Raw genomic sequence first — 25,821 nt, 5'->3', positions numbered from 1 at the left:
ATTCATGTCTGCTGTCTCCTGCCATGGTCCCTATTCATGTCTGCTGTCTCCTGCCATGGTCCCTATTCATGTCTGCTGTCTCCTGCCATGGACCCTATTCATGTCTGCTGTCTCCTTCCATGGTCCCTATTCATGCCTGCTGTCTCTTGCCATGGTCCCTATTCATGTCTGCTGTCTCCTGCCATGGTCCCCATTCATGTCTGCTGTCTCCTGCCATGGTCCCTATTCATGTCTGCTGTCTCCTTCCATGGTCCCTATTCATGTCTGCTGTCTCCTGCCATGGTCCCCATTCATGTCTGCTGTCTCCTGCCATGGTCCCTATTCATGTCTGCTGTCTCCTGCCATGGTCCCCATTCATGTCTGCTGTCTCCTGCCGTGGTCCCTATTCATGTCTGCTGTCTCCTGCCATGGTCCCCATTCAGCATTGCGGACAGGGTTCTGACGTTAAGCACGTGGAACGTGTGTGAAGTCACGTGCGCCGCATGGTTTACGGAAGCCCAGCGGCAATGCGGAAGATGAAAGGGGACCATGGCGGGCAGGTAAAATATTAAATGCACAAGTGGGGTTACATTCATATTAGGGGAAACGGCATCGGGGTTCCGTCGCATTCGTTGCTCATCCTAATACCACACGCCTTTACCGCTGTGCACCCAATTTACCACGTCAGCCCAACATCTTGCAGCATGTCTGATTGATACATTCAACCAATTTCAGGCCAAAATTGATTGAATCGTCAATCAGACATACTTGTGGCGGCACTGATTGGGATGCTCGATCAACCGCCAAGTATGGGCACCTTTAGGGAAACAAGCACATTGTCAAAGCATCTCTTTACTATGTCAGTTTATGCCTCAAGATCTACATAATAGCTTTCAGAAATGTACCCTGTTTCCCTGTTTTTACACTGTTTTATTTTTTTAAGGTATTATATTAAAGGACCAAAACAGAACTTTGACCATCCAACGTGTGAGAAAACAAGATGAGGGTTTCTACTCCTGCCGTGCCTGTAATGATTTGGGATGTGCACAAGCAGAAATGTACTTTACAGTGAACAGTAAGTAAAATGAATGTGCACCTCTACATAAGTGACCTCTGCTGACCAGCACAAATCGCAGAGCCTGTATCATATGCGCTGGATTTGGTACCTGATCCAGTGCTACATCTTGTCTTTTCCGTTCTTCTGGCAGCTGCCCGCTCTGAACTTCCTCACCTCCAGCTCCTGATAGCATGACATGCATTCAGAGCCAGAGGTATGCAGGATATAGAGGATAGAGCATGTATCTGTCAGGAATATCAGAAGAGACCTGGTAAATGTAAAACTGCTCCACTGTGCTACTCTGCAGAAGGGGGAGGAGCAGGTCCACCACAGTTGCTATAGTTATGCCACTTTATTTGAGACTGTTCAATAAATGTTAAATATTAATTAACAATTAGGCCCACTACTTATACTATGTTTTAATCTCCTGCAATGCTTCTTATGGTGGCCACCACTACTTAGACTATGTTTTAATCTCCTGCAATGCTTCTTATGGTGGCCACTAATGATCCAATCTTTTTCATCCAATCTTACCATTTCTATGTTATATAAGAGACTGCTTACATTATCCATTCATTATATTCACTCAGTCTACCCTTCTACTACATAGATTTGGTAAAATTTAATGAAAATGATTGGATCATTAGTGGCTACCTTTACATGTATGTCAGCGGTTAGTGCAGGCCTACTGGATAGCATTTGTTCACAGTGCAGCACAAGCCTCGGGGCGCTAATCACCACAATGTTTACCCCTGTCCTGGAAGGCCTATGGAGCATTGAATTCATCACTCAGGGAAAATGTTGTGTTGAACCAACAGAACAGCATGCCTCATTTTCTTCAGTAATCCGCTTTGCTCAGACTTAATGGACTGTGTTTGATGACTTTACAGCTACCCTAAAACACAGAGCTGACATAAACTGTCAAATGTCCAATTGTTCCCCCTCTGCAGGCAATGAAGAGAAAACAAATCTGGAGCTTGTTATCCTGGTTGGCACCGGTGTCATTGCCCTGTTCTTCTGGATGCTTCTCGTAATCATCCTCCGGACCGTAAAGCGGGTAATGAATCAACTTTCTCTACTGTCCCATTAGGATTTGCCTGGCATGACAAATGAAAAGTGACTGGGAGCCCTTTGTTCCATGTTCTTCCCATTGTACTTATGTCAACAGACACATTTTCCCTTTCAGCGCCATGTAACTCTTCTGTGGTTGACTAAAGATGTATTAATTTGGATTTAATTGCAATTGCCCGTAAGGAAAACATTCTTGGGCGTTCTATGCTTGTTATGAAGAAAGAAATTAATTATGATCCGTGTGAACTCTCCTTGGGGAATGTGTGGGACAGTAGAGAGGAACTACAAGGGTCCCTGCTGATCACTGCTTGTTGCAATACACTGTAGCACAAAAGGGCATTTCTGAAAGAAAAAAAAAATCTTACTGTTATGAAAAGTTGACCAGATGTTTTTTTTCCAGCCCAATGAAGAGGAACTCAAGGCCGGCTATTTATCTATAATTATGGACCCCAGTGAAGTCCCTCTGGATGAACAGTGTGAAAGACTTCTCTATGACTCAGCGATATGGGAGTTCCCAAGAGAACGCCTCAATTTAGGTGTGTTCCCTTAAAGGATACCTGTAGCCCCCCCCCCCCCCCCCCCCCCCCCCCCAAAAAAAAAGTTACATACTTACCTAAGAAGAGGTAAGGCTCGGGATACCATAGAACCTTCCTGGTCTTCTCTGCCTCCCCTGGTTCCTCTGCTGGGCCCACTATTGTTGTAGTCTGACTTTAACGTCAAACAAGCCTTTGGGTCTGTCAAAACATGACAGCTCTACCACACCGTACACTAACGTGCTGTGTGTAGCATTGAAGAGTGGTGAAACACAAATAGCCAGTCCAAAGCAAGTTCCAGTAAACGCAAAACTTCTGCATTTCCTTCTGTAGAATAAAATCTAATTGCTTTATTGGAATATCAATAAAAGTTAACACAGAGCATGGCAGCATTCCTGACCGTGTCCTTAGTCGTAGCTAAAAGACATTGCACTGTGAGCCTTTGACTTTAACGTCAAACAATCCTTTGGGTCTCCTCAGAAGGCTTAGTAATTGGAGACTCGAGTACATCTGAAGCCTCCCTGAGTAGGCCCTGACACACAGCTGGTGATACATTTGAACGGGGGACAGCGGGGATAACCAGGAGGACCGGATGGCTCTATAGGATCCAGAGCTTTCCCTCTTCATAGGTAACTAACAAACTTGAAGTGAGTGTCCTCGCTTCAGGTTTATTTAAAAGGGAACTCGAGGTGAGAGTGATATAGAGGTTGTCATATTTATTTCCTTTTAAACAATTCAAGTTGCCTGGCTGTTCCCTGATCCCATGTCTGTAATACTTTAAGCCGTAGACACTGAAAAAGTATGCAGATCAGTTGCTCTAACTCAAGTCTGGCTGGATTAGCCACATGCTTGTTTCAGGGTTGGGATTCAGACACTACTGCAGCCAGAAGATCAACAGGACTGCCAGGCAACTGGCATTGTTTAAAAGGGAATACATATGGCAGCCTCCACATCACTCTCACCTCAGGTTCACTCAAATAGAACAGTCTAATAATTATTATTACGGTTGTTAAAGGATAAGAGCACCTGTAAAGCATTTCCATAAGATATTTTGAAAGTGCCCCAACCAATGTTGTAATTAGCCTGCAGTATTGATTTTTTCTCTTTGTGTTTTTGGTGGCACTGTGTCTTACTTATGGCTGAGTGAATGGCACCGTTCTCCCGACTGTCTTGCTTTACATTCAGCCCTCACTAAGATTCTCATTTTTCTGACATGTGTTCAAATCTTTCATGGCTTGGAAATGGGCCAATCAAACACACTTCCTGGCTCATTTCTTAAAGCAGAACTGAACTCTTGCACAACCCACAGTGAAAAGTGTTTATTCCACATATTGTTGCTGAAGAAATCCACTGCTCTGTGTTCTGTGGTTGCTTAGCCAGATCAAAGTGCCTAATTAGTTCTTAGCCACTGTGAATAGACTGCCGGAGCACTGCTGAGGCAGCTCTCCCCATGCAGTAAATAGTGAGCCTTAAAGAGACAGTGAAGCGGAAAAAAAATATGATATAGTGAATTGGTTGTGTACTATGAATAATTACTAGAAGATTAGCAGTAAAGAAAATATTCTCATACTTTTATTTTCAGGTATATAGTGTTTTTTCTAACATTGCATCATTCTATAATATGTGCAGATTACACAACACTCAGCATTCAAAATGAGTCTTTCAGAGCAGTCTGTGATGTAATGACCTCTCCTCTAGCAGAGGAAAAGTAAATAGTCCAGGAACAGTTGAGATAATAAAAGTCAGATAACAGTCCTCTCCACGACTAACTTAGTCGGAGAGCTTAATGGCTTGTTTGCATAGAGATAACAACTGGAGTTTCTCAACTCTTCCTGTACTGGAAACAATTACACTGATATATCTGATCTTAATGTTTTATTTCTTAGCTGTGCTACACATACAAATCATAATATCATTTTTTCCGCTTCAGTGTCTCTTTAACCCCTTCAGTGCTCACTGCAAAGTGAAACCAAATTCTAAATGTAAATATTTTAGGATTTCCATTAATTGTATTAAAGATTTTTTTCTTGCCCATGAAGGTTATCATGCTGGGGCTAATCTTTTAAAGCAGAGGAAAAATGCAGAGTTTGGTTTCACTTTAACTGCATACAAAAATGAGTGTCTCATTGGTAAAGAGATGCTAATATTTCTGACTTGCATGCTAATTTAGTGCAGATTGTATGCAGCTTTGAACTGGGCCAGTAAAGATCAAAAAGTGTTGAATTGGTCCATTTCTAAGATGCATACAGTTTGCATTAGATTTGAATGTAAGATGAAATTATTAGCAGTGCATCAGCCATCTCTGCGCACTGATTACCAGCCACCAATTCTGGTAGAGGTCCCCTTTATCCACAACTAAATAAATCTGTTGCACCGTACAGGTAAACCTCTCGGCCGTGGGGCTTTCGGGCAGGTCATGGAAGCAGATGCATTTGGAATTGACAAAACGGGTACCTGCAAAACGGTGGCAGTGAAAATGCTGAAAGGTAAATCACGAATCTGAAGGTTAAAAATTAAAATATCTTAAAAGATATTTTTTGTGTGTGACTGTATATCTTTTACTTTCACAGAAGGTGCAACTGACAGTGAATACAGGGCACTGATGTCAGAGCTGAAAATACTCAGTCACATTGGACATCATCTGAATGTGGTGAACTTGCTTGGGGCCTGCACCAAACCAGGAGGTGAGTGCTCCTCTCCTGGCCTATTGTCACCAGACAGAAATAACAGTATGGCCTAGTGCACACCAAAACCGCTAGCAGATCCACAAAACGCTAGCGGCTTTGGGTGCGGATGACAGAGTTTAGTCCCAGTGCACACCGGCCGGATCTTGATGCGATCCGCCGGGTGTTTACCGGCCGCATCAGCATCCGCATGGCTAATGTATCTCTATGGGCTGGTGCACACCGGCGGTTTGAGGTTTTTAGCAAACCGCAAACATGCAGCAAGAGGCACGTTTGCGGCTTGCTAAAAACCTTAAACCACCGGTGTGCACCAGCCCATAGAGATACATTAGCCATGCGGATTTTCAGGCGGATGCGGCCGGCGGATCCACCCAGTGTGCACTAGGCCTATGTCATCTCACTCATGGGCGGATTTCAGGCAAGGCCACAGAGGCCATGATCTAGGGCAGCAGGAAGCAAGGGGCGGGGTGACATACTCATGCAGACAAGCTGCCAAACGTGTGAAATGCAGCAGTCGGGCAAGTGTCTAAGACTTGGGAATGAATGGGGCAGCAGACATGTGCAGCTTATTGTTTGTGACCTGAGCTGTCACTCATCATCACCGTCAGCCGCTCTTCAAGTCCAACTCCGCCCTCCACCCAGCTCCAATCGGAAGCGGAAAGCATTGATTTAGCCCATAAATGGAATGAAAATGATACGCATTCTGATCATTTCAGCTGTAATCGGTCCACAAAACAGACTGATAAAACAACTGATAATTTACAAATTGGTTGTTTGTAGTCAATTGGCACCATCAACACTGTCCAATCCAATCAATCGGAAGGTTGATTATTCAGTAAATTTGTACAAGCATCTTTAAATACATTCATTACTGGGATCAATAAAAGTGTGTGTGTGTGAATAGGGGGTTTGCTGTGTGTCAGGGGGGAGGCTGGTGATAGTGGCTTTGGGCAATAAAAAGTACAAATCCGGCACTGATCTCAGTGCTATTTTATTTACCGTTTTCATGATTAGGTAAATATGACATTATGATTATATAATTTTTGCCATTTGCAGCCAGTAGATGGAACGGCAAAAGAAAATAAAAACACAAGAGCTTAAAGTTGCTTATTTGCTTCTCCTGTATTGCACTTCAAATTTGCAGATTATAGGGATTCAATAAAATGCAAATAATCTCACCTTGCATGCAAAATCCATGTAAATTGTATGCAGTTTGGAATTGGTTAGGGATGGTCAATGAGATGTAAAAACATTATATGCAGGATTATACAAATTCTGTATGCAGATTTATGCTGCTGGAAAATGGATCCATTTAATTTCACTTTTCTCCCAAGATCCAAGCTTAAATGGTTACTAAAAAAATAATTTCAGCCACCTGGAGTTATCCTGTACCCTCCAGAGAGCAGCAGGGACCACCTCAAAGCTGGCCGGTCATGGGCAGTCAGAGGCTCCTCCCTTGCCGGAAACGCTCTGCGCAGCAGTGATTTTCACGAACTGCGCATGCACGGACCCCTCCTGGCTAGCCAGCTTTGAGGGGGTAGCCTGTGCTGGCCGGTGGGTCTCGGAAGGATCGCACGGGCACAGGACGAGTCCAGGGGGCTGCAAGAAGCCCCAGGTAAGTTAAACTGAATGTTTTCTTCTTTTTTTGCCTTTAGATTTCCTTTAAGAATTGTCTTTGCTTCTGTAATAAGACTGCAGCTGTCTTTAATATCCAAATTTAATACATTTTATACAAGTATATTTACAGTATGGGGAGATTTCATACAAATCGTCTTTCTTGCAGGCCCGTTGATGGTGATTGTTGAATACTGTCGGTTTGGAAACCTCTCAGCATATTTAAGAAGTAAAAGGAATGATTTTGTAGTGTACAAGGTATTTCTGAGTTCATTTAATTGTGCACAATAGCATTTCTTGCTCTTTTAATCATAAAACCTGTTTACATTCTTTAGCTTGTTAAAATCATTGTACTTAATTACTGTACTCTACATGGGCTCCTTCCTGTCTGCACCGCCTGGTGCCACACACAGGGAGCAGAGTTGTGTCATCACAAGGATCAGACTGCAGGGTCATAGCCATAGAGAGAGGGCACTGGCGGTGGGTGACACAGAACCACCTTGTTTAATATGGATTTTTTTCATGCATGCATTTTTTTTCTCTTTGTTGCCAACAAATGTATTCTGCTACCCACCTAATGTATCATTCTGTATTGCCTTTAAACAGTCTTCCCCAGCATTTGCGTTTTATCTTTGTTAAATTTAAAGGTGGCCACACACCATACAATAAAATGATCCGATTTTACGGCAATTTGATAAAAACGATTGTATCTCCAAATAAAATCGAAAGCTTTTTTTTTTCATTCGACTGAAAAATCCGATCGAATTTCCCATTTTTTTCGATTTTTATCTATCCAGGATGCCAGATATTTTTCTTCAATTTCTCTAAGGATTGTATGGTGTGTGTTAGATTGTCAATTTATTTACATATACACACACACACAATTTTCTCAGAGTTTCCAATTATTTTTATCATAAAAATTGGTAAAAAATTGAACATAGGTGTGTGGTACATTGGTCAGATTTTTGAAATGTTACAATCAGTCAAATTGATTGCAATTCTTAAATTGAACAGATATTTAAAAAATTGTATGGTGTGTGGCCACCTTTAGGCTGAGATGGTTGTTATCCGCAGCCTCAGCCGATAATCAGGCATGTGTACGGCAGCATCTAACCCCTAACCCATGAGCGTTCTGCCAGGAGGATCTACTCACCCCCAGCCACGCCGATCCCATTGCTTGCACCACTCCCTCACAACTCCATAGCAACACAGCATGTTGTCAGTTACACATCTCACATGCATGTGTGCAGCCAGGCCCAGCCAGCAATGTTGCTCAAATGAACCAGCTCCTGATCCCCGAAGGGCGACATTCGTCAAAGGTGTGTATGCACCTTCAAAGCTGACTGAGTTCAACCAAGTTGGTCGACTAGCTCAGAGAAGCTCTTTTGCATAGATTTTCATCTTAACAACTCAACTCTTCTTATACTGGAAAACAGAAAAGGACATAATTTCTTGGTAGGCCTAGTACCCATACATGAACATGTTTATCTCATCATGTCACATGTCACGACAGATTCACTTTAACCTGGAGCTATGCATAGGTGCTTGTGGTACAGTAATCATACCTACCAGAAATTTGGTAGACTGTTGCATTTACAAACCACAAAGTAGCTGAATAAAGGTACTAAATTGCAGTAACTATTTAAAGGGGCACTATTGTGAAAAATAGTAAAATGTAAAATATGTGCAAACAAATACACATAAGAAGTACATTTTGTCCAGAGTAAAATGAGCCATAAATCACTTTTCTCCTATGTTGCTGTCACTTAGGGCTCGTTTCCACTGTTGCGACTCGATTTCGCCGGCATTCCGACGCTTGTAAAAACGCATGCGGATGCGTTTCCGCATGCGTTTTTACCCGCGATTTCGCGTGCGATTTCGCATGGCAGGGTGCCATGCGAAATTAACCATGACCCTGCCAGGGCAAAATAACATTGAAAAAGGTGCGAAATCGCACGCGAAATCGCGGGTAAAAACGCATGTAACAAACGCATGCGTTTTTACTATTAAATACATTAGCGGCGATTCGCACGGATTCCCGACGCAGGCGAATTCTGTGGGTCCCGTCGTGCAGATTTGGCCCGCCGCCAAATCGCTCCCGCACGCCGCACATGTGGAAACAGCCCCGGCCACTTCAGTGTAACAAGCGAATCCGCATCTCGTCGCCGCATGCGGATTCGCTATGGTGGAAACGAGCCCTTACAGTAGGTAGTAGAAATCTGACAAAAGGGATTGAAGGGATTCTCATGGATTTATTTATTTATTTTCAAAAGCACTTAATGAATGGCAGTTGGTCTGTCCAACGGCCAAAAATCTGTGCAGAGAGCAGGGAAGCTGGCCAGCATCATTGTTTAAAACCATTTTAGGGAATATCTTTATCCTATATAATAACTTGCAAGTGTCTCTGCATCCCATGTCCCTGTGTCAGTGCTTTTGCGCTACTGCGCATGTGCTGCACTGACAGCAGTTGGGACAGGATGCGGGGACTTGCCGGGGGGCCGGGCAGGCGAGCGCACATGCGCGTTGACATACGGCGGTGACAGACCTTGAGCCCGTTTTTAAATGGGCTTGGGTCGCCTAATAAAGAATAAAATCCTTGCTGAGAATACCCTATGAAGAGATGGACTAGTCCAAAACCTGTTGCTTCTGTTAGATTTCTACTACCTACTGTAAGTGACAGCAACATAAGAGAAAAGTAATGTATGGCTCATTTTACTCTGGAAAAAAATGTATTTCTTATTTGTCTATGTTTGCACATATTTTACATTTTAAAATTTTTCGCCATAATGCCCCTTTAGGTCAGACGTGTGTACAGGCCTTAAACAGCCAAGAAGCAGTGAGAAACTGCTTGTGATAAGGTTTTACTGCAGGAAAGTTCAAAGGGTCATTACTTCTGCTTTGTTTAACAGCTTAAAAGGCCCATATGTGTACTTTTTCTCCCCAGTTATCTCCTAGGAGATACATTTCATATTTTGTTTAAAATACCTTTTTAGCATTTTGCAACTGAAAAAGTACACACAAGTTGGTGTAAAAAAAAAAGTACTGTCAAAATTATTTTGAGTATTTTCTTGCTTGCTGGTGGTTTAAAAGGCATTTTATGACCAGGTGTGAAAATGCAGTTGCATATTGGCCAGAGTGTGGACAGTCTGATGCATGGTTATAGATAAAGCTATATAATTGAAAATAAGTCTGCCTGAATGATCGCCCAGCTCCAGCATTCTCTCGAATACTAAACCAAAAGAGAACAAACGGTTGGCACTACAGCGGTATGACATGCATAAATCAGCTTAAGCAACATGCAGTATGCACAGGAGGACTTAAATACACCTCTTCTCTGGAACCTCTTCAGCGTGCTCAAGCAAAGACATCATGTAGCAAGCAAACAAAGAAAGCAGGAAAGCTGGCACTGCTGCAAGTGTTCAATTTATTGTAGTAAAGGTAAAGTGCAAACGTGCAACATCTTGCAAAAGTGGCATGGAGTAAAACACATACCCTTGTGAGAGGAGGCGTAGGTGGTGGTGGGTGCTGGGCACAGGATGCCTGACAGCCGTTTCGCGCTAAACAGCGCTTCTACGGAGGCAGCCTCGGTAAAAGCGCTGCTTAGCGCGAAACGGCTGTGAGGCATCCTGTGCCCAGCACCCACCACCTACGCCTCCTCTCACAAGGGTATGTGTTTCACTCCATGCCACTTTTGCAAGATGTTGCACGTTTGCACTTTACCTTTACTAAAATAAATTGAACACTTGCAGCAGTGCCAGCTTTCCTGCTTTCTTTGTTTGCTTTCTCTCGAATACTGCAAGAGACAATGAGACCACTGACAAGGTATCCATAAATCAAATTTCTTGTGCAAAAAAATATATACCTCAGCTTCAGAGCATTTTATGTCTAATGTCTTTCCTGCATACATAGAACCATTCACTTCTGTCTCGGTAGAGTTGACAATAAAACTTTCCTGCACAGTCACACAAATTTGCATACTGCACCCATTTTGGTAAAAACCTTAAAGGGAAGGTTCAGGGACTGTTAACAAAAAATAAAAATCCGCATCCACTTACCTAGGGCTTCCTCCAGCCCGTGGGAGGCAGGAGGTGCCCTCGGCGCCGCTCCGCAGGCTCCCGGTATCTCCGGTGGCCGACTCGACCTGGCCAGGCCGGCGGCCAGGTCGGGCTCCTTCCGCGTTCCTAAATGCGCCTCACGGCGGCGCGCTGATGTCATCGGACGTCCTCCGGGCTGTACTGCGCAGGCTCAGTAGTTCTGAGCCTGCGCAGTAAAGCCCGGAGGACGTCCGATGACGTCAGCGCGCCGCAGTGAGGAGCATTTTGGAACGCGGAAGGAGCCCGACCTGGCCGCAGGCCTGGCCAGGTCGGGTCGGCCACCGGAGACCACCGGGAGCCTGCGGAGCGGCGCCGAGGGCACCTCCTGCCTGCCACGGGCTGGAGGAAGCCCCAGGTAAGTGGATGCGGATTTTTATTTTTTGTTAACAGTCCCTGAACCTTCCCCTTAAAGTGGATCCGAGATGAACTTTTACTCATTGCATAATTGTGTTCCTTTCCTATTGTTTATAGAGCATTCCTCAAGCCAAATACTTTTTTGTTTTTGTTTTAATACTCTAATTCCCTATAAACTAAATAAACCACGCCCACAGGTTTTCAGAGAGCCTTGGCAGTAGCAAGGGCTCATGGGAGCTCAGTCTGGGCAGGAGGAGGAGGAGGTGTTACTAGCCATTGATTTCAGAGGCAGAGGGGAGGAGGGAGTGGATTCGTTTTTTTGTTCACAGGCTTAGTGATCAAGATACAGATAAGCCTGCCTCTGTGTAATGTTTACAAACAACATGGCCGCTGTCATTGTATCACAGGAAGAAATAATCATTTTCTATTAAATCTGTTTGCAGCTAGATTTGCTGTGTAAACTATCTAAACTTTAGATAAGATATTTGGACAAGTTACTTGTTATAGTTAGTTTTTCATCTCGGATCCGCTTTAAGTATGCTTTTAGACTGTGGGGGAAAAGTTATAAAAGCAATTAGATAATATGCAAACTCCATGATCATGCCTCTAGTAGAAGTAGATACCAAGACTCCAGAGCTACAAGGCAGAATTGCTAAACATTCACCCACAACACCACCGCATGGAAATACCTGTATATGATCGAAGATAAGTCGACCTTGTGTATAAGTTGATACCATCTCGTGTACAAGTCGACCCCTATACTTTTATTTAGTGAGTCAGACCTACATTTATAAACTTACAGTCGCGTATATATGGTAGGTATTACTAGACATTAACCACTTTACCCCCGCGCGTACGTATTTCTCCGCCCCTTTTTCCATCCTTTAAAAACCAGGGACGGAGAAACACGTACTTTCCGCGTTCCCGACGCTGCCCGCGCTCCCGCTCGTAAACACGCCGCCCGCCGCTAGTAAAACCGCCGCCGCCCGCTCGCCCAGAGATCAATGAACGGGAAAATCCATTCCCGTTCGTTGATCTAAGCCCCGCAATGATCAGCTGCTCTCCTATGGGCAGCGCGATCATTGTGAGAAAAAACTCACGTGTCCATGCTCATTATACTTCCTCCAAGCTTCCGGAAGGAAGCTTGGAGGTCGCATTAAAACAAAAAGTTACTGTGGCCATCTTGTGGCCAAATAGTAAACTACACCCTACACATTTTTCACATACAAATAAATGACTTTTACACATAAAATTAACTCATTACCTCCCACACTCCCCATTTTTTTTTTTTTTGTAATTAAAAAAAAATTAAAAAATTTACAATTAAAAAAAATACATAAATAGTTACCTTAGGGACTGAACTTTTTAAATATTTATGTCAAGAGGGTATAACACTGTTACTTTATAAACTATGGGCTTGTAATTAGGGATGGACGCAAAACTGAAAAAAATGCACCTTTATTTCCAAATAAAATATTGGCGCCAAACATAGTGATAGGGACATAATTTAAATGGTTTTATAACCGGGACAAAAGGGCAAATACGTTTCATGGGTTTTAATTACAGTAGCATGCATTATTTAAAAACTATAATGGCCGAAAACTGAAAAATAATTATTTTTTTCCCCACATTTTTCCTATTTTCCCATTAAAACACATTTAGAAAAAAATAATTCTTGGCATAATGTCCCACCTAAAGAAAGCCTAATTGGTGGCGAAAAAAACAAGATATAGTTCATTTCATTGCGATAAGTAATAATAAAGTTATAGACGAATGAATGGAAGGAGCGCTGAAAGGTGAAAATTGCTCTGGTGCTCAGGGGGTAAAACCCCTCAGTGGTGAAGTGGTTAATAGAATGCGCTGTGCACTATGTCATATTAAAGTATTGTAAATATTTGGTAACTGTTGCTTGAACCATTAGTATAACACAATGGCAAGTCTTTGTGACTACTAAATGACAATGCTATGTTTTCCCCTGGCAGACCAAGTCAGTACGGTACAGGCAGGCCAGACAGCACTATGTAGAAACACCCAGAGATCTGAAGAAGAGACTGGACAGCATTGCCAGCAGCCAGAGCTCAGCTAGTTCTGGATTTGCAGAGGAGAAATCTCTCAGTGATGTGGAGGAGGAAGAAAGTAAGACATTGCCTCATTCGAATGCATAACAAATATTAATTTGACAGTAATGAGCAATACGTCCTGCGTACATTTGAATATAAACCAGTCACTTATAGTATAGTTCTTTTGGTGCATGTAAGATTGGAAAGGCATAATTGTACATCAGAAGTATAGAGAGAAGTAGTATGGAACTCAATTTCTTCTTTGCTCTGTAAGATTCTTTACAGCCAGAAAAGGTACTACTGTACCAGAAAAAAAAACAGGTGGCAGAACAGCATTCAAACAATTAAACACAGCACTTTTTCTTCAGTGGGAAGCTCAGTTGACGAACTTGAAAAAGAGATTACAATAGTAGCTCATTAGAAAACAAACACTGCTAGCAGTGTATCAGCTGAATTCAAGCCAGCGTTGTACACAGGAGAAGACACATTCTCACTGGATACATTGTAATATATAAATACAGTAGCTATGCAATAAAACACAATGGCAGCTTTCAGTGCAGATAAACTGTACTTTGGGAACTTGTAATTTGTAAGCAGACAATAATACTTGTGTATGTTTTTACTGAATGTTATCCCTCTTTAATATGTCCTTTTTCCTTTGTGAAGTTGAAGAAGTGTGTAAGAGTCAGCTGAGCATGGAGGAGCTCATCTCATACAGCTTCCAGGTGGCCCGGGGCATGGAGTATATGGCCTCACGTAAAGTAAGTATTCTATTATCTCTTCAAAAGAGTGCCAAAGTGGCTGTTTCTCAGATACACACTGCTGCAACAATTATTATTTTATTATTGTTTAGTATTTATATAGCATCAACATCTTCTGCAGCGCTGTACAGAGTATTAAGTCTTGTCACTGAACTGTCCCTCAGAGGGGCTTACAATCTAATCCCTACCATAGCCATATGTCCATCATAGTCTAGGGCCAATTTTAGGGGGAAACCAATTAACTTATCTGTTTTTGGGATGTGGAGCGAAACCAGAGTGCCCGGAGGAAACCCACACAGATACAGGGAGAACATAAAACTACTTGTAGATAGTGCCCTGGCTGGGATTCAAACCAGGGACCCAGCGCTGCAAGGCGAGAGTGCTATCCACTACCTTACCGTCTTGCCCAATTGTAGTCATATATGCATTTTCATGGGAAGGTCAAGTTGATCTCCGCCTTATTCAAATACTCCTGTTGTTCCAGTAATTTTATGTGTGGCTTTGTTGACCAACAACATATTAGCGGGGATATGTAGGGTGCAAGCTAGTGTTATGCTAGTACCTTACCTTCTGGCTGAATGTCTTTTTAAACCCAACTATGTAACAGAAATCAAGATCTCTTCCGCTCAAATTAATTTTGTGTTACATTGATCATTATTATGCTGGTCATTTTTGATGGGCATTTTTTGTTGAACGTAACTGTTGATTTTGTATTTTATTATTATATAATTCTCAGTTATTATCTTCTAGGTTTCTGACAGGTTTACTTTAAAGAAGCACACCCTATATTGCAGTTTTAGAGCAGGTGCAGAGACGAGCAACAAAATTGATACGTGGGATGGAAGGTCTCACTTACCAAGAAAGGTTAGATAAACTGGGTTTATTTAGTCTAGAGAAAAGACGCCTTAGAGGAGATCTAATTAACATGTATAAATACATCAGAGGGCAATATAATAGCTTGGCGGATGAGCTTTTTGTCCCTAGGCCTTCTCAAAGGACTAGAGGACATGATCTGCGCATGGAGGAAAAACGTTTTAGCCATTTATTTAGGAAAGGGTTCTTTACAGTAAGAGTGATTAAGATGTGGAATGCATTGCCACAGGAAGTCGTTATGGCAAACTCTATACCTGCATTTAAAGGGGGCTTAGATGCTTTCCTTGCGTTGAATGACATCCATGGCTACAATTACTAGGTAATGCCAATGATGTTAATCCAGGGATTTTATGATCAACAGGGATATGTGAGGGAGCAGGCTGGAGTTGTACTTTGTACTGGTTGAACTCGATGGACGTATGTCTTTTTTCAACCAAAGTAACTATGTAACTATGTAACTATCTATTTTATTTAGATTGAAGTGAAAGGAAGAAATATAAATGTGTAGAGATGTTTGCAATTAAAGAAAAGCTGAGGTGAGGGGAATACAAAAATATATACATACCTGGGGCTTCGTCTGGCCCCCTTCAGGCTGTTTGCTCTTTCGCTGTGTTCCTGGGCCGCCTGGATTAAGGCTAATATTACAAAGATATAGAGCATAGCAATAGAGAATGCAGACTGCAACCACGCCTGGGCTGCTGGACCTAATGCTGGGAATACATGATGAGAATTTTAGGCAGATTTACTGTCCGATCGATTTTCCGATTGATTTTCTTATCAATTTACAATCACTTCTATGAAAAATCGTTTAGAAAAACAATCGAAAATAAGATCGGACCTGTCGGAAATTATCTATCGAACTATCTATCTGCTAAAAAATAGCGTGCATGAAAAAAGGGCGCCGTGAAAAAAGGGCCCGACTTATTAACGAATTTGGCACCAGGTATTAACGAAATTTGATAACGAGAACCATCGTTGTCAAGCTTTAATAACTGTATTTACTGTTGCAAAAAAGAAATGAGATATAATAACAAATAAATATTCCCACTGTTGGTGCCTAACCCTAACCACTCCCCCTGGTGGTGCCTAACCCTAACCACTCCCCCTGGTGGTGCCTAACCCTAACCACTCTCCCTGGTGGTGCCTAACCCTAACCACTCCCTCTGCAGAAACACCCTTTTACATATATTAACGTGTTATTGAATATATTGAAAATGTAAAATCTGTACTTATTAACGACATAATATGACAAAAACGATAGCGTTGTAAACTTCTAAAACGATAACTACCTAAAAAACTATAATGTTCTAATGTTATGAATAACATTTTTCGTGGCGCCCGTTTTTCTGCTTTTTTCGCCATAACGATAATTACATTAAAGTCTATGGCGGCGCCCCTTTTTTCCACCCTCAGCCTTTTTTTCTGCTACCAAAATATCTCATGGTGTGTTCCCAACATATTGGTCCAATGTGGATTCCTCTTCCAGTCACTACATTAGCTCTTTATTAGTGCTGTAGTGGTGATGGTCACCTTTGCTTGTGCATTGAATGGTGGTCATCATTATCAAACCATTCCTTTTCCTCTGATTCCACCTCTCACAGTGGCTGACATTTTATACAAGAGAAGTACTTATCTCTAGACACAAATAAATACTATGTTGTTCTATCTTTGCAGTGTATTCACCGGGACCTGGCAGCTCGTAACATACTCCTGGCTGAAAACAATGTAGTAAAAATTTGTGACTTTGGACTGGCGCGGGATGTCTATAAAGATCCAGACTATGTCCGGAAGGGCGATGTAAGTAATTCCATTCTGTGATCTTACACCGCTTTCTAGAGCCAATTTAAGGTTGTGTAAGTTCTGAAATGTGCTGTTTCTCCTGTAGGCCCGTCTTCCCTTGAAGTGGATGGCACCAGAGACTATTTTTGATAGAGTGTACACAACTCAAAGTGACGTGTGGTCATTTGGAGTCTTGCTGTGGGAAATCTTCTCATTAGGTGAGTTTCATGAGCAGGTTTTGCGCCTTTTGAAAAAAAATGCACAAACCAAGAATTGTTTGCAACTTTAATTTTCTGATACTGTATATCATTCTTCACGGACTTCCTAGATGCAGTCAAAAGTCCTATTCAGTAAGCCAGCACCTATTCAGTAAGGAGTCCTTGGGCAAGAATCCCTAACACTCCCTGGTGGCCCATTGAGCACATAAATAGTGGCTGCAGCTCTTAAGTGGTTTAACTCCAATAGGAGAAAAGCGATATACAAATGTTGGAATTTTTTATTATTATTATTTAGTAGAGAACATTTAAGGCAGAAAGATTTTTTTCAGCTCTATGTTTATGTTTCTAACACTTAGTTTTTCAGACACTGTATTATTGCTTGCTTTCTAGACTTAAAGGGACCCTGAGCTGGTTGAGAGGAGACACTCACCGGCCCCTTAGGTAAGCACTCTTGCTACTGGGCTGGCCGCTATCATATACATTGAATCTGTCAACTCTGCCAAAAGTCACGTTGTGACCTTGGAATAGGAAGCCCGCGGGTACTCTCTATGCATGCACAGACTTCCAGCTTTCTTCCCTCTGGCACGCGTCATATTGCGGTTTACGCACGGAGGCGAGGAAGAAGCCTGCACATGCGCAGAGAGGTCCCGCAGGCTTCCCGTTTCAGAGTCGCAGTGCGACTTTCGGCAGAGTCGCCAGATTCAATGGTTATGATAGTGGCTAGCCCGGGAGCAGGGCCGCTTACCTAAGGCACCGGTGAGTGTCTCCTCTTAACCAAATAACCATGCGTATGCTTATATGCATCCCAACGGCATCTGCTCAGGTTCCCTTTAAAGTGAACCAGAAACGAAGCACCCTCATGTATTTTACCATATATATCAGTGGGAACATTAGAGAAAACACCTACCCTGCTCTCTGTTTAATCCTTCACCGCTCAGCCTGCTTCTAATTAGCCCTGACAAAATCCCCGACTGAGCATTCAGTCTGGCTTTGCTCAGGAAGCATTATAGCTATGTCATTATAGCAGAGCCAGTATTGGCAGGCTTGGGCTTGAAAAGACATCAGAGAAGACAGACTCAGCTATAATGATTCCTGAGCAAAGCCAGACTGAATGCTCAGTCAGGAATTTTATAAGGGCTGATAACATGCAGGCTGAGTGAGCAGTGAAGGATTAAACAGAGAGCAGGGTAGGTGTTTTCTCTAATGTTCCCACTGAGATATATAGTAAAATACATGAGGGTGCTTCGTCTCTGGTTCACTTTAATGATGTATACACAGTTACTTCTGGCAACAGACAGTAGTAGTGTTACTCCCTATGTATGGAACTGCAGTGTTGTATTTTGTACCAGCGTAGCCCAGTGACAGATTTCACAATACTATAGTGTCTATTATGATTTCTGCCCACAAGGTAATGCCTATTATTAGTATTTTGGCACATAACATTTTGTATAGAGTAAGCAATGATATAATGTATTCATTTGAAAAGCCAGCTCACTCCACCTATGCCATTCCAGTCTGCAGGACTTTCTTACAGCCATACACGTTCCTGACAGCTGCTAGGTTCCTGCTGTGTACCTATGCAGATTATCTGCCTGACAATCACTACTTATAATACTTATGATACTACTTATAACTATTGGTTACTGATACTAATTCAGCACATGACCGGATGAGAAGGATGTACAGCAGTCCCCTCCCATTCTATGTGTAACATGCATGTATAGCAGTCCCCTCTTTCATGTTCAGCTCCCTCCAGCAGCAGATCCTATCTTCCTTGTGTTGTTGTTTCCCAATGTCCTTTGGGTCACCTTTGCAGAAATCTGGCCCTGCCAAGACAGTACAAGCAATTATCCCTTTGGAAAGAGAGATATCAGTTCAGTGTTCTCCCCAGAATTTTTTTCCAGCCGGGTGGCATGAAATAGTAGCCGGGTGGTATGAAAAAGTAGCCGGGTGGGGTGAGATGAAAATGCAGGGCAACTCTGCTTACAGCATAGGAGGAGGTGAAGAGGTGAGCCGATGACAGCCGGGTGGTCACCAAATCTAGCCGGGTGGAGCACCCGGCTAAAAGAGCCTGGGGAGAACACTGCAGTTAGACATAACTCCTTACTATTCTGTCCATTTTTTTTAGTTAAAGGAACACTATCAAACCAAGTGTTCTAAAATGACAATGTACAAATGATGTCTAAGTAGCTGTGTAAACATTTCCCTACTTTCCATGTTAAATATCAGAGGCAAAAGCTTTAATTCCTCATGTGTAGAACAAATCATCCTCAAAAAGTGTCTGTTTCAATGCACAGCCAGTGTTGTTTTTTTGCATATCAAACTACAGAGTATTTTTCTCTGAAAGCAAGAAAAAAATAATGAAAATCTGTGGTGTCAGGTATCACAGACAATTACAAATGTTTATAATAATAATCTTATATTTCCTCTGCTTTCTTCAGACACTTCAGTCAGAGACACAGGACACAGGCAGCTGCAGCTGCTGAGAGCTTTCTCTCACATATAGGGTAACAGATGCACTGTGAGGGAATTCCCCCTCTCCTTATGGTTCACTCTGCCAAATTTAGCCAGACTTACCCTCAGTTAAGAGTGAAAGGAATTTGATATAGTAAACAAAAGAGATTAGCAGGTGAAATGTATGCATCATTATTTACTAGCACTTCCAGAACTCTCTTAATCCCAGGTTAAAAAAACTTGTTAATCGATAGGGTTTCTTAAATTTTGCTGGAATTGGAGTACAATATGAAACTGTGTAACATACACATTATATAAAAAGACTACACAGTTCTGATGATAAATGCTCTTGTTTAGGGGGTTCTCCATATCCAGGGGTGCAGATTGATGAAGATTTTTGCAGACGGCTAAAAGAGGGGACACGGATGAGAGCACCAGATTATGCAACAGTGGAAATGTAAGTCACTTGGCCAGCAGTGGGGATTTGTGACTCACAGTGAGCTGAGGCATCTAATTCAGAGAAACGTGCCTTTTACTGACATGATTTTGTCATTCCAGATACCAGACAATGCTTGACTGCTGGCAGGGAGACCCCCTACAAAGACCCACCTTTTCCGAATTAGTCGAACATCTGGGAAATGTTTTGCAAGCAAATGTTCAGCTGGTAAATATTTTTTTATATTGACCAATTCCACAATTTGTTTAAATGCAGAATCTTAAATCAATAAGAACCAATGACAGAAAGTATGTAATAATTGCTTAAAACAGAACTGCACTTGAGACATTAGTAAAATGTGTCCCATTTTTACTTTAGGATGGGAAAGACTATATTCCACTTACAGCGATTTTAAACATTGAAGACGATTCTGGGCTCTCAGTGCCGACGTCACCTGCTTCCTGTATAGAAGGGGAGGCAATGTGTGATGCGAAATTCCACTATGTCAATGCAGCTGGAACACGGTACTGACCTAAATATAACCTGCACATCCTACATACTGCACAAATTGATTATGTCAAGCAGATGGTCTTAAAGAGACACTGAAGCGAGAATAAATCTCGCTTCAGTGTTTATTTTCAGCAGGTGCATGTGTGCCCCTGCTAAAACGCCGCTATGCCGCAGCTAAACAGGCGTCCCTTACCCCCCAAATCCCCCTCTGCAAAATCTACGACCAATTTGGTTGTAGATTTTGCTGCTGTTGAGGCAGGGCTAACGGCTGCAGCCCTGCCTCTCAGCGCCGTCTATCAGCGGCGCATCGCCGCCTCTCCCCCGCCCATCTCAGTGAAGGTAGACTGAGAGGAGCGGGGGAGAGGCGGAGATACGCGCTTGATGCAGGGCTGCGGCCATTTGCCATGCCTCAATGCGGAAGCGCTGCCCAGGACTCCACAAGGGGATTGGGGAGGTAAGGGACCCCCATTTAGCCGCGGGATAGCGACGTTTTAGCAGGGGCACACATGCCCCTGCTGAATATGAGCTCTGAAGCGAGATTTATTCTCGCTTCAGACTCTCTTTAACTGCTGCTCAATGTCTGTAAGGGCTTCTAAATTGAACGTCAAATCGGGCGTGTGTACAGTCAGTTATTTGACGTCCAAACGGCCGGTCGTTTGGACGTCCAAAGACGGGTCGTTTGGAAAAGTCCGACGTGTGTATGTACCTTAGAGTTCAAGAAAGACAGACCACGGTTCAATGCTGTGACCGATCACTAACAATGTTTTATGAATTTAATTTAAATCTTTAGAGAACCTTAAAGAGGCACTTTAGTGACACATATTACAATGCAGTACATTAATCAGGATACCCACTTTTACTGTAATTTTCCTGGTTTCAGCACCAGAAACGCTTCCTTTATCTGTCTATAGTGGTGTATCAAATGTAGCCCCGCCCTCCCAGTGATGCTTAGCTGATTAGATCTGCGTAAATCCCGCCCTTCAACCAGCATTTTAAGTATATTTCTACTGGCTTTGGAACTCTCAGTAAACAAACATTTAGCAGAGTTCACCTAACCGCAGTAAAGATGTCGCCTCCTGTGATAAATTTCAGGATGTAAATCAGGGTGAGGAACATTTTACAACGGGCAAACACTGCCTAAATAATCTATAAATTAATATGTTAAAAAAATAAGCAATTTTATTCATTATTTTCACTACAGTTCCCCTTTAAAAAATATAATTAAAAAAATATATAATACAAATACTGTAGCATGATAGCAGTGACATGCTCTCTCCCTGTCGTACTTGTCTATCCCTACACTGGCACAGCAACAATGAAAACCTAATAGGGTTTCAAATCCTTCCTGCCTCACTCCACCCTAGGTTATAAATAAAGCTTTTGATTATTTTTCCATTTGAGATGTTTTACTTCTTTTTGTTTTGTAATACATTTTATACAGATGTACGTATAGACTAAGACCAGTTCCTTTCATTAAATAGATTGAGATAATGATTAGTGTAAAGTTCATTAAATGTGATCCAGAAGTGAAGCTAGCTGATTGGCTGTCAGTACATCCAATCGCTTGCTTCCTTCTCACCACTTAGGCAAAGTTACATTTTTCATGGTGAAAGCTGGTATAGGTCAAGCCGCAGGCTACACGATGATTTATTAATAAACAAGGCTTCTTCCAGAAGACTCTATTTTACTGTTACATGTTGGGCCTGATTTACTATTGAGCTGGAGAATATTTGAGAAAATGTTTGCTCTTGAAGGTTGCCAACCTTCAGCAACCCTCCATGTGTCAGGATTCGCAAACCTTGCCACCTAATAGCAGACAACCTTTCACAGTCTAGTTTTGTGGGACCATTGATATTCCCCAATGTTCTCCAGCTCAGGAGGTCACCAGGAAATCAGGCCATAACTTGCAGGGAGCAACACATAATTGCTTTATTGGGTTGCATATACATACACCTTATTAATTGACACTTTATTTAATATTGATTATTATCTACAGGATACTGCAGAACACAAAGAGGAATAGCCGACCTGTGAGTGTGAAGACTTTTGAGGATATCCCTGTGGAGCCGACAGTGATGGTAGCCTGTGATGTAAGGATGACTTATTGCTACAAGCTGATTGATATATTACAGTATTTCTTTCATTGTTCATGGATTACTGAACCTGCTGTTCTCATGTTCTCATTGTAGGACAACCAGACAGACAGCGGGATGATTCTTCCATCTGAAGAGTTGAGGGCTCTAGACACGCAGAATGAAACCCAGTTCTTTAGGTAGATAAACTTTATTCAAAACATCCTACTTCATTCACATTCCACATAATATGTAATTAACTTTGACTTCAGTGCTGCGTTTCAGCTATGTGTATGCTATAGTGAAAGAGATATGGCCTTTATTCAATTCACGTTTTTTCCTGAGAGATTCTCAGCGCACTGCAACAGAAAACGTACCAAAAAGTAGGTGAAAAAGTACTGTCAAAGTATTTTTGTACTTACTGGTAGCTTAAAAGGCATTTAGTGATAAGGTGTGAAAATATCACTTAGCAGAAAACTTAAAATAAAAAATTAATTGAATACAGGCCGAAGGTTTTTTTTTTACCATTGTTCTAACATAACCAATCCCGTGTAACAAAAGCCATGTAACTGATGCCTAACTTTAACCTTCCCTCAACATTGACCAATCCAAATGCCCAACCTAATACCCCCACTCCTGACTTTAAACTTTATTGACAACTAACCCCAAACCTCCCCCCCACCTGTTCACCCCATTTAAATGAAACCTCCTTGTTTGATACCCTGAGCGTCAGCACTTCAAAAATGTAGTAGCCAAGTGCCAAAATAACAGTCTGCTCAGGAAATTCAGATCTATTTGTAGATGGGCATTTATTGGAGGGAATTCTCTTCAATAAACTTTATTACCTCCCATAATTGATCTTTTTCTATAAAAGATTGTTTCTATGCTGTTTATGTACCCTCTTCTCCTGTCCGGCCTCCATCCATCCTTTTATTTCATACTGATATTAAACTGATTAAAGGGCAAATCCAGGAAAGACAAATGTTTTAGGTAGAAAGTGGTTAAAGTTTGTGATGGGGTCTGTGTCCCCATCCAGGAGGCCAGTAATGCTGCCCTTTATTTTCTGTCTCACGGTCACTCTGATTCACATTTATAGTCATGGAGGTCTAAGGAACAGGAAATCAGGAACAATTTCCCCAATGGGGGCACAGACAGTAATAAAACCATAAAATAACTTGTAACCCATTCCCATACTGTCTAAAACCTATTTCTCTATTTTTCCCTAGAGTTAGATTTTAAAGAGAATCTGTACTCTAGCCAATCACAAGCAGCACAGCACATTCCAGCTTGACTGCATCAGCCCAACAGAGCTGACAGAGGAGAGTAGATTAGATCATACAACAGAGATAATACAGCCACTGTGCAAATAAGAAAGGCTGCAGTTAGACAGAGCACATTAGAACTTATAGGATAGAAGAAATAAGAATGAACATTTTGTTACAGAGTCTCTTTAAGGAACCATAAGGACTTACCCACTTTTACGTTAAATATCCTGGTTTCAGCATCAAAAACACTTCCTGTATATTGGTATGTAGCCTTGCCCTCCTACTGAAGTTTAGCCTAGGCATACTGGATTAGAATTCTCAATAAACAAACATTATTTAAAATTAAAATTATTTGCCCAAGGACGCGAGCACGTGAGCAAGCGCCAGCTGAGCGCGAAACGGCTGTAGTGCCGTCCATCTACCCCTGGTCACCCGTACCCAGCACTCCCTGAACACCCTCAACAATGCAGGTTTGATCCATCCGTTTGTGACCATATATGAATGTATCACTGCAATACTCTTTCTGGCAAGATGCTGCATTAAAGAAACTTTAAGGGACTGATGCCCGGTCTGCCTTCTTGTACGCACATTAAAATTATTTGCGCAAGAGAGTGACACCTACTAAATGGTTCCATTACCCAGCCGTGTGACCGATCTTGTTTAATACGTTTTATCCTTGTTATGAGACCCGACGGCCTTCAAATTAGGCTGAACACAGAAAGCTAAGTGCCAGCTACCAACTTACCAAAACCGTATTTCTTGTTCATTTCAGCATTCTGATGCCTAGTAAAAGCAAGGAATCTGTGACATCAGGATCTTCAAACCAAACCAGTGATTATCAGTCTGGGTACCATTCCGAAGACACAGAAACTGCCAATGACACCAGTGAAAAAACACAACTGCTTAAAAGGGAGAGTTCATCTGACATCCACTACTTGGAAGCCATCCCCCATCAGGCTGTCATCCAGCTAAGCACTGACGTATAGACATTCAGAACCTTGTCTGTTGCCTTTACGCAATGCACTAACATAGACTGAATATACAGAATCTACTCTTCAGTGGAGTAACTATGGAGAGCACATTAATACTTCTGAATGGGGCTATGAGCATTGAGTGTGCTTTCACGCCAAGCATTGCCTTAATGATGGTGATGAGACATTACTATGCTGTTAAAGAAACAGGGTATGGAGTGTTGCGAGCCATATGTAATATTTGGACACTGAGTGTCTGCCAACAAGGTTTCCTTAAGACTGGAGAGGCTAGCAGTGTGCTTGCATAATAACCGCCATCCACATGTTGACCACAGATGGACATTATAAAGCGCAGACGGCACCAAAACAAGCACCGCTGTGGTAAAGTTTTCCTGGAAACCCATGCTAATAATATCTGTATATACAGAATGTTGATTTTTGATTGTTTTGTTAGTTATATACCCAACCACAGATATATCACATTTATTCTAATATTCACAGTGCAGCTCGTCTGTAAATATCTTGTAAAATAGGTCAACTAGGCTTATCTAATAACTTTAGGCATTGTAGATAAAAGTGGCTTCCATTGGGGGAGGAGGGGGGGGGGGGGGGGTAACTCACCATTATACTTTTTGCTCTATTAGAGAGTATACACAAGGTTTTGCCAGTTGCCGTTTATAACAGGCTCAGATTTTGTAGCCAGCGCTTAAACAACATACGACATGGCAGTCGTCTACTCCCATGTAAACGTCAATGTGAACTGACCCTTTTTGCTGAGCAGATCAGTGCCCAAAGAAGCATTTATGCTTTACTCCACTGAACCATATAGCCAATCAAATTAATCTCTTACTGAGTGGACCTCTAGTATGTCACGTGATTTTTATCAATTTGCTAAATGCTCGGAAAGCAACCCTTCTGTAATGACGGAGTGTAATTTCCCGCTTGTTACATCACACAGTTATAGAAATATAACGTCATCTACTATAGGTGGATCATGTGACTTGCAAGAATTCCAAGAAGGTCCCAAAAGATCTGC

The 25,821-nt window shown here is 42.1% G+C and overlaps 1 protein-coding gene across 1 annotated transcript in view; it reads left to right on the top strand.

Moving 5' to 3' along the window:
- The window catches only part of KDR (kinase insert domain receptor), a 49,886-nt gene extending 24,516 nt beyond the window's left edge, over positions 1–25,370 (top strand). Inside the window, exons 15-30 of the mRNA XM_068278571.1 lie at positions 923–1,054; positions 1,987–2,093; positions 2,508–2,643; positions 5,022–5,126; positions 5,211–5,324; positions 7,108–7,196; positions 13,369–13,522; positions 14,113–14,207; positions 16,755–16,877; positions 16,966–17,077; positions 19,889–19,988; positions 20,090–20,195; positions 20,346–20,491; positions 22,474–22,567; positions 22,667–22,749; positions 24,587–25,370. Coding sequence (XP_068134672.1) covers positions 923–1,054; positions 1,987–2,093; positions 2,508–2,643; positions 5,022–5,126; positions 5,211–5,324; positions 7,108–7,196; positions 13,369–13,522; positions 14,113–14,207; positions 16,755–16,877; positions 16,966–17,077; positions 19,889–19,988; positions 20,090–20,195; positions 20,346–20,491; positions 22,474–22,567; positions 22,667–22,749; positions 24,587–24,800 — 1,910 coding nt within the window. The 3' untranslated portion in view covers positions 24,801–25,370. The remainder of the gene's footprint in view (positions 1–922; positions 1,055–1,986; positions 2,094–2,507; positions 2,644–5,021; positions 5,127–5,210; positions 5,325–7,107; positions 7,197–13,368; positions 13,523–14,112; positions 14,208–16,754; positions 16,878–16,965; positions 17,078–19,888; positions 19,989–20,089; positions 20,196–20,345; positions 20,492–22,473; positions 22,568–22,666; positions 22,750–24,586) is intronic.
- The last annotated feature ends 451 nt before the right edge of the window (positions 25,371–25,821 follow it).

The sequence above is a fragment of the Hyperolius riggenbachi genome, chromosome 1 (assembly GCF_040937935.1).
Source record: "Hyperolius riggenbachi isolate aHypRig1 chromosome 1, aHypRig1.pri, whole genome shotgun sequence".
In the NCBI taxonomy this organism is placed as follows: Eukaryota; Metazoa; Chordata; class Amphibia; order Anura; family Hyperoliidae; genus Hyperolius; species Hyperolius riggenbachi.
Note: the sequence above shows the minus strand (reverse complement) of the source record. Positions and strands in the feature narration are given on the sequence as shown.